General features: G+C 40.3%; 1 protein-coding gene across 1 annotated transcript in view; it reads left to right on the forward strand.

The window, feature by feature from the left end:
• Nucleotides 1–9,565, forward strand: part of SLC20A2 (solute carrier family 20 (phosphate transporter), member 2) — a 93,166-nt gene that overhangs the window by 30,913 nt on the left and 52,688 nt on the right. Inside the window, exon 3 of the mRNA XM_006896983.1 lies at nt 7,160–7,711. Within this exon, the coding sequence (XP_006897045.1) occupies nt 7,423–7,711 (289 nt within the window). The 5' untranslated portion in view covers nt 7,160–7,422. The remainder of the gene's footprint in view (nt 1–7,159; nt 7,712–9,565) is intronic.

The raw sequence follows: 9,565 nt of genomic DNA on the forward strand, positions 1-9,565 counted from the left end.
TTTTGGCAAGTGGTGTTTTCATTGTCATTAGTTTCAAGAAACTTTTTAATTTCATTTTTTATTTCTTCTACTACCCATTCATGTTCAAGCAAGGTGTTGTTCAGCTTCCAAATGCATGGTTTTTTTCTCCTTTATCATCCTATTATTAATTTCTAATTTTGTGGCATTATGGTCTGACAAGATGGTTTGTATTATTTCTATGTTTTTGAATCTACTGATGCTTGCCTTATGACCTAGAATGTGATCTATTCTAGAGAATGTTCCATCAATAATGCTACTTTTTAAACTCCAGTGCAAGTTTGAGAACTATTTCCGTATAATTTTTACCATTAGTGTGAAATATAATACTCTGTATTTTCTCTCATGATTATGCTTACTTTTATGACTAAATATCTTGCAAATAATAAGATTTTAAAAATCAAATCTTCCACTTACGTAGTATTAAAACAAGCTATTCATTTTAATATCTCAGTTTAGCAGTCAGATTCCTCAATATGTAACCAGAGCCACAAGCTTTTACTTTGTACTATTGAAGAGGTAGCTGTGTTTTTCTGGTGCTACCTCTTAAGTGTGAGAATTCAAGATACTACCCTGGCTTCCAGGAAAGTAGATTATATATGTTTAGAGTGTGGGTGTGAAGCTCTGTGGGCTTGAGCAGAGGCACAGGGAACTTTCTTCAGAGAGGCAAGGTCCTCTGCATGGAGGGTCCTGTGTGTATTGGCAAAGGGAGAACTTGGCCTGGATGCAAGCCAAAAATCCTCAAAAAAACACAGTCTTCATAGGCCAATGGAAAGGAGGTTGGTTTAAGAGACTATGGCCCTACAACAATGAATGAATAGTCTTTTAAAGAAAAAGTCAACTGAGGAAGAGGGGTAAAATGTGCAACCATGAATGAATGAATGAAAATCAATTTCTATGAAAATATTCATTAAAATCACAATTAAAATAAGATTTTATTAAAAAAAAAGAAAGACTGTGGCCCAATCCTCTAAAATGGCAGATGGCCTTGGTAGGAGCCTCTCCTTGAGTCACAGTGAGCCGCAGATGCAGTTGTCTGGGCCGAGTAGAAGCAGGAAATAATTGGGCTGTGAAGCTGGGAGAAGAGAGGGGTGATCGGTGGGTGGACCAAAACCGGACAGCTCAACACAGTTTTGCTTGGATCTGTACATGTCTTGCTTGGGTCCAGAGAAAGAGCCCTCTGAACCAGAGATCTTTTTACATAAAGTTTGCTAATTACGTGCTTCAGTGTCAACATCACTGCTCTTAAATAGGGTACAGATCTGCCCAAAAATAATTTTGAGAATGAGTGTTTCACGTTTTCTTTAAAATTTAGGTTCTAAGTGAGGATAGGAGGATTTGACTCAATGCTTCACCTTGTTCAGAAGACATGAAGGATGTTGAGCATAGACAGTTTTGGAAGACAGAACCTGTCAAGTCCATCAGTACTTCTTGTAAAATAAGATCCCTGTCCTTCAAATGCATTTGGAAAGTAAGAGTGTCTTAAAGCCCACAATCCTGTTGAATTCCAGCCATGTTGAGGGCTCTCACAGGAGTCCCTCATGGTGTAAACCGTTAACACACATGGCTGTTTACCCAAAGATTAGGAGACTAACACCTCTGAGGGGTGCCTTCTTAAATACAATCAGCCATTGAAAATCTTATGGAGTATACAGTTCTACACATAAGGTGACCATGGTTTGAAATCCACTCCACAGAAGTTGGTTAATGCTTCATTCATGCTAGAAGACTAGAGAAGAGAGATTTAGAAGCTTATTCTAACCCTCCTTAGTGTTCCGATACTCGGTATTCTTTATTCACACCATAATAATTCCAGTACGCCAGTTCTTTTTGGTCTTCATTATTCACTGTCTAGATTTCACATGCTTGTGAGGGAAATGAGCTTTGGTTGCCTAGTGGCAAGAAGCTGCATTGCAATACTGAAGGCACACAGTTCGAGGCCACCAGCTGCTCCACAGGAGAAGGATGAACGTTCTCCTTCTGTGCAATTAACTGCCTCTGAAAACCCGCCAGAGGGTCAGCTTGGGGTTGGTTTTGTCTTGATGGTACATAAGAACAACAACGAAATGAGGAAGATACTATGGCTTGTACCAGGCATATCTTAATCCTCATAATAACATCTTTACTTTTAATATATTTTCCAGCATATTTGCAGTGCGGTACAACACTCCATTACTTGAGGTCTTGATTGCTGCCTCCGTGAGCTTAGATTGTGGCTCCATGTAAACTGAAGCACTTGACAATATCAGTCTTTTCTCCATTTGTTCTGGTACTACTTATTACAGTGTTGACTGATTGTGTCATAGACTGACAGAAAGAAAAAAAAACACTCCAAATTGGCTTTAGAGGAAGTACAGTCAGATGTTACTTAGAAACAAAGTTGTGCTTTGGATATTAAGGAAGTATCAGTCCCTGGAAAAGACATCATGTTTGGTAAACTAAGGGTCAGTGGAAAAGAGAAAACTCTCAAGGAAATGCATGGACGCAGTGGATGCAACAGTGGGTTCAAATAGAGCCACGGTTGTCATATATAGTGCAGGACCTGAGCGTTGTTTTACTCGATTGTATACAGGGCCACTGTGAGCTGAAACTGACTCAAGTGCACCCCAAAACAACATCAGAGTTTTTATTTATATTGACTAATTTACTCACAGTTAAAAGGCTCCAGAAGTGTTTTCTTGGCTGTAATCTTTATGAAAGCAAACTCCTAGGCCTGTTTCTTGAATGAGCCTAGGTAGGTAGGTTCGAACAGCAAAATTTTTGAATACCAGCCAACTGCCAACTCTGCTATCCAGGGACTTTGAGACCTGAATGAATTATGTTTATTAGGGTTTTTTTTTAATTGCAGCTTCAAAATCTTCTCCTTTCCCCATTTGTACCAAATATGAACAAAATAAATAAGAACAATCACTACACAAGCTGCTACATTGACAAAGATGGTAAACATTGACAGAGTTGAAAATGAGTTTCTGACAGACCGAGAACCACCACTCTGAGGCCAAAATATTACGTTATCACTCCATAAAAGCCCAAACTCAGAGTGCCTGACCTATGAGCAGATCCAAGCCACGAGAGTACTAGGTGTTTGCACATTGGATTTTGAACATTGGATTTCAAATCAGTTGGGCAAGGATGGTTTATTCAATAAATGACGTCAGGGAAATTGGCTAACTACCAACTACCTGGAAAGGTGGAAAGGTTAGTTCCTTCCTTACACCAAAATGAATGAAAAGTGTAAACGTAGAAATTGAAACCGTAAGATAAGAAAAAAATAACTATTTACTTAATTTTGGGATGAGAATTCTGTGCATGGTATCAACGATACGTACACCTTGTTGTTGTTGTTGTTGTTGTTGTTAGGTGCCTCTTTCTCTACCCTGTTCCTGGGAGTTAGCTGTTCACTTTATGTGTCAAAAAGTGAACCTCCAGCCTGACATTGCCTTAAACTACAAACATCACAGAAGTGAAAACAAAGCAAAAATGTTTTCCATCCTGGTTCCACAAGCCCATAAACATCTGTTGTCTATCTCTCAGCTCTCATTTATAAATAAGTTATTAATACTAAGTGTGTTGACTTTTACAACTGACCAACACCCACTCTACTATATTGATTCCCAGTCATGGTGACCATGGAGAACTGAATAGGATTGCCCCATCCTGTTTTCAAGGCTGTGAACCTTCACAGAAGCAGTACTACATCTTTCTCCTACGGAATGACTTGTGGATTCTACCAGCCAACCCTTCAGTTAGCTACTGAGCTCGTCATTTACCATGCTTGTTCAGTAATTTCACCATCACCAGCCTGGTCCAGGATACCAGCTTGTCAGAATGACTGCACTAACCACCTAATTAGTCTCTTCTTGCACACTCGTACTTCTTTTCCTGTCCTATCCTCCACACTGTAGCCAGAATGATCTTTCAGAGATGGAAGTCTGGTCATGTGAGCCCGTTAGAGGCACCCTGTTACTCTTAGGGTGGCCATGGTCTTTTACCTGAACTTGCATCATTTACCTCCCACTGGTTTGCCTCCGCCCTCTTCTCTCTCATGTGTGGAACGCCAGAAATGCCTTCTTTCTAGAGTTAGCTCTCAATGGCCATAGATGGCAGGTTCAACTTTTCTGCTCTTTCAAGCAAGGGCAGTGCTTTCAGAACACTGTGCCCATTCCTTCATAGTTCTTATCGTTATTCATTTAGTTTATCATTATGCATTTATTTATGTGTTTATTTCATTAGTATCTATTTCCCTCAGGGCTGTAATGTTAGTCTCGAAGGTGAAAGTACCACATTCACTTTTGTTCACCATTGTTTTCTTAGTGAGTGACATTAAGGAAATTCCCAACACCTCTGGCCTGGATGTTCTTATCTGACTTGTTGGCACCTTGTGGTTTGATACTGAAGAGTCACAGCAGCCCTCTGTACACCAGAGAGAGACCTGCCCGGTGCTGCACCATCCTCACCTGTGTTGCCGTGCTCGAATCCAGTGGTGCAGTCACTGACTTGTCAGCCCATCTTGTTGAGAGGCTCTCACTTTTTCACTCAGTCTACCAAACACGGTGTCCTCCTCCTGGGATACTCCTTTCCAGTAGCGTAACCAGAGTACATAAGATGAAGTCTCACTGTCCCCATTTTTAAGGAGCATTCTGGTTGTAACCCTTCCGAAAGAGATTGGTTCATTCTTTAGGTAATCTGTAGTATAATCAGTATTTTCTGTCAACACCATAATTTATAGACATCAGTTCTCCTTTGGTTTGCCTTACTCATTTTCCAGTTTTTATATACATCATGTTGTTGTTGTTGTTAGGTGCTGTCAAGTCGAGTACAACCCTGTGAACAAAAGATCTGAACCCTGTTCTATCCTGTGTCATACTCACACTTCCTGACACACAAAAGCTCACTGCAGCAGTCACTGTGTCAGTCCACCTGGTTGAGGATCTTCCTCTTCTTCAGTGGCTCTCCGCCCTTCCCAGCATCATGTCCCTCTCCAAGAATAGCACCTCCACGCAACATGCCCAATGTATGTGAGGTAAAGCCTCACTCATCATTCACTCTGGCTGACCCCTCTCCAAGACATACCTTTTTGTTCTCTTGGCCGTCCATGGGATGTTCAATGCTCTCCAACACCTCAGCTCAAAGGCGTCAATTCTTTTTCTGTCATCCTTATTCAGTGTCCGGGTCTCAAATGCATACATATGAGGCAATTAAAAATATCATGGCTTGGTTCAGTCATAATTTATTTCTCAAAATGACATCTTTGCTTTTCTACACTTTAAAGGTCTTTTACAGCAGATTTGTCCAATCCAATACGTACTGGCCAACCCAGCCTGACATAAAACAAGGTTATTTTTCCCTGTTAATTTAATTTTGTTGATTTATTTTTTCTGTATTAATTTGAAAAATAAATACCACAGTATATTATTTGGAGAGGACACCCAAAGAAGAGGGGAAAAAAATTATCTGGAACCCTACCTCTCGGATTGCTAGATTTTAGTATATTTAACTTTTTGGATATTTTTATACATTTTAAACATTGTTATTATGTGCATATAATGTTATACCTTGCTTTTTAAAGAAAATAGAATTGTTGATTGATCAGCTGCAATATTTATGACATTTTCTCTGAGTCTGATGTTCTCAGTTCAGTTCCGTAAGCATCTGTGAGACATCACACTGTTCTATGCGCCGTTCTGCATGCCTGATACCTTTCAGGGAGCTTTGGTGTGTAGCCCTTAGTGAGTTGTGCTGCTAGCCCAATGTGAGCCTCTGGAAGTTGGAATCCACTGGAGGCTCCATGGAAGAAAGAATGGACAGTTCTCCTTTATCCTTCGGGGTCACTGTGAACCACTAAGCTCCACAGCAGTGGCAAAGGGTCCTTCTGAAGCTTTGGTAATGTTCTCTAAATGCAGATAAACTCATTTTGTGGCATCTCCTTTCTTTCTTCCCTGAAAGAGAAAGAAAACTCTTCTCATTTGTTTAATAATTCTTCAAACCTTAATTCAACAAATTTATTCTGAGCTTACCACATGCCAGGCACTATTCTAGGCATTGGAGATAGAGCAGTGTATGAAACAAAGCCCCTACATTATAGTTAGGGAGACAATAATGAGTGTGTGAATGAATGGATGGAAAGGTCAGGTGGCAAGTGGAAAAAGATAGAGAGAATAGAGCGAATGGTGGCATGGAGAGGAGAGTGACTATTTTAGTTAGGTCAGGAGAGGTCTTTCTGGTGGTGACATTTGAGCAGGGGCCTCGATGGCGTGTGAAGTGAGCTATGCAGCTGTCAGGGGGAAGATTTTTCCAGCCAGAGGGATTATCAGTTACAAAGGCCCAGAGGCAAAGTGTGCTTGGGGTTTTCAAGGAATAGCAAGGAGCCAGGGTATGATGGGAGGAGAATGAGGAAAGGATTGAGAAAGAAGCTGAGGTCAGCGAGCAAGGCAAGAGCCAGCAGATTGGGACGGACAGGTGAGGACGCTGGCTTTTCCTCCGAGTGAGCTGGGAGTGGTTGCAACCCGTGTCATGGTCATTCACATGCTTTTCCAGGATCATTCATTCTCCAGCCGCCTCTGTTCATTCTGTGACGCCCTTCAGCTCCTACCTTTCTCTCTGGATGAGTCACTTTATACCAGAACCTCTGAGTCTTAGAAACATGCATTGTGCTCATTGAGTAAAGTGGCCCGTTTCCTGCAGGTGGATGACTGGCCACACCTTTGGTGACCACAGTAGATTATTTGGTGATCACTCCTCCCAGAAATGAGGCACATTCCATATCTTTGAGAAACCGTGTGACCTTCAGTTTTGCACTGATTATCTCTTGCTCATTTGATGAAATACTTCCTTCAAAAAGCAATGACCAGATATCTTTTTCAAGTTGAATTTTAAAAAAGAAAGAAAGAAAAATCTTATCCCCTATGTTAGATTATCAGTGTATACTTACAAAGCATGCTCCAACCTCTTCACACTCCACAAATCAGCTTTTTTTTGGGGGGTTAACCTAATTATAATCCCCCTTGAGTTGCTTTATGGTTAGGACCGTCACATGCCAACATTAGATCCCATTAGCTGGCTTACAACATTTATTTCTGAAAGAACAAACTGTTACAGGTTGCTTCGGGTAATTGATTGCTTTTGTTTCTTTCTGTTACAGGAGGAGACAACGCAGCTTTCCCAGATTGGGAGAAAAATATGGAATGTGTTTTACCACTGACTGCACACAACCAAATGAACTGGACTGACAGTAGTTTGAAAACCAGCAGTTAGCAGTTTGTTAAGGCTCTAACATTGTCCAGCACTTTCCAGAGCAAACTCACTGTTTACAAGAACTCTCGGCCTTACGAAGTTTATAACCTCAGGCTTTGTTTATTTAATATATTTCTGCAAAAGAGAAGTCCCCGGAGCCCACTGTCCAAAATGGCCTTGGATGAGTATTTGTGGATGGTCATTTTGGGTTTTATCATAGCTTTTATCTTGGCATTTTCCGTTGGTGCAAATGATGTTGCCAATTCATTCGGTACCGCTGTGGGCTCGGGCGTGGTGACCCTGAGACAGGCATGCATATTGGCTTCGATATTTGAAACCACCGGCTCAGTATTACTGGGAGCCAAAGTCGGAGAGACTATTCGAAAAGGTATCATTGATGTGAACCTGTACAACGAGACGGTAGAAACACTAATGGCTGGGGAAGTCAGTGCAATGGTCGGTAAGTAGCTTTACTCCTAACGCTGATGGCAAGTGTGGCCATTGGTCCTGACTTCTCATAGTCTTGTCCTATCCATGAATATGATTTAACACAATTCTTCAAAAACTCCTTTAATTTTTCATGTTTGCAATTTTATTTTCACTTTCTGCATTTGATTGGCTGCTTTTTAAGTGCTTAAAGATCAAGCACATATTTCTTTTATCAAATTTTGTGCATAGCTGGTTAATACTTTTTGTAAAATTGAGGAGTTCTATATTTGCATAATAATTTTATGTCTATATAAATAGAATATTTATCGACTAATTCTGAACCATTTTATAGTGATTTGGAAGTTACAGATGAAACAACTATTCTAAGTGAATAATTTTAAAGGTTTACTTAAGAATATTCTTTAAGATTAATTTCTATTTTCAGAGGGATTTTTTTTCACATGAGAATGAAATGGTTTAAGTATTGGTTGCTATGAAATAACAGTACCGTACTTTACTCAAATAATGTGCACCTTATGCAGTTTTTGCGAACTCGGCCACCCTCTCAAGGGTTAGTCAGCCCTATGCATCTTAAGTACATGTGCACATTGTTTACTTAGTGATTTGGTGATTGTATTCTCATTTCAAATTCTAAAACTATTGCCACATGACTCTTAATTAAGTACTTATTTCAAGAAATTCTAGTCTTTTGCTTCAGTATGTCATCCTTTTTTTTTCCTTTTATTCCTTTCGTTTTTATTTTCTGGCTCTACCTCTGGGAGCTCCATTTAGTATGTTTGTGTTTGCACCAGAAACCATTTCTATGATACCTATTGGTAGTATAGGTGAGCGCTGGTGGCCTAGTGGGTAAGGCACTGCAAACACTAAGACTCTTAAGATCAAATCCACCAGCTGCTCAGAAGGAGAAAGATGGGCATTCTCCTCTTGTGATATTTACAGCCTCTGAAAACACACTGGAGGGTCAGCTGTGAATCATTTCCACTTCATGAGTTTTGTTTGTTGTGTGAGCTCTAGTTGATAGTTTAAATTGTTTTAAAGAGAGGTATGGGGTAAGTGAACAAAACTATGTTAAAAAACAGGTTTACTGTTTATGCCGTGTAATTTCTCCATTTCCCAAGATGATGATGTTGTTGTTGTTATGCTCTGTCTAGTCGCTTGTGACGCATAGCGACCCTATGTACAACAGCCCCCAGTCACTGAATCAATCCACCTCATAGAGGGCCTTCCCCTCCTGCGCCGTCCCTCCACCCGCCCAAGCATGATGTCCTTCTCCAAGGAACCACCCGGTTTGTTTTCCTAGCAGTCCATGGTACTCTAAATACTCTTCTCCAGCACCACAGCTCAAAGGTATCAATTCTTCTTCTTTCCTCCTTAGTCATTGTCCAACACTCTGATGCATAACAAGTGATAGCAAAGACCATGGCCTATATTAGACGCACCTTAGTTTCCCAAGATAGCTATAACCTTAAAACACTGTGAAACTGCTTCCCTTATAGATCTCTTTAGAGCTGAAACCACACTTCTAGGCAGAAATGTGATGGGTGTGGCTAATAGGACTCTTTTCTCTGTTTGCCTCTAGGTAGAGATGATGTCATAGCAGACAACTGATCTGTTCTGGTAATTAGTTAGGGAGAAGTGGGTTAGAGAGGAATTCTACCACTTGCTTTCAACTGGACAAATCTTATTGTAGTTCAAGAAGTCGTGCAAGTAGAAAGTAAGAGGCTTGTGCCCCAAGAACACAGCTGTGCCTTACAGATCCCTAGTTGTTATAGCATTAGCTTTTCTTTTTTTTTTCTTTCTATAATTATATTTTATTAATTTTCATAAACAATTACAGAGATTTTGGGTTTCCATTCATTCATTG

The sequence above is a fragment of the Elephantulus edwardii genome, unplaced genomic scaffold (assembly GCF_000299155.1).
Source record: "Elephantulus edwardii isolate Elephantulus edwardi_28Jun2011 unplaced genomic scaffold, EleEdw1.0 scaffold00195, whole genome shotgun sequence".
NCBI lineage: Eukaryota > Metazoa > Chordata > Mammalia > Macroscelidea > Macroscelididae > Elephantulus > Elephantulus edwardii.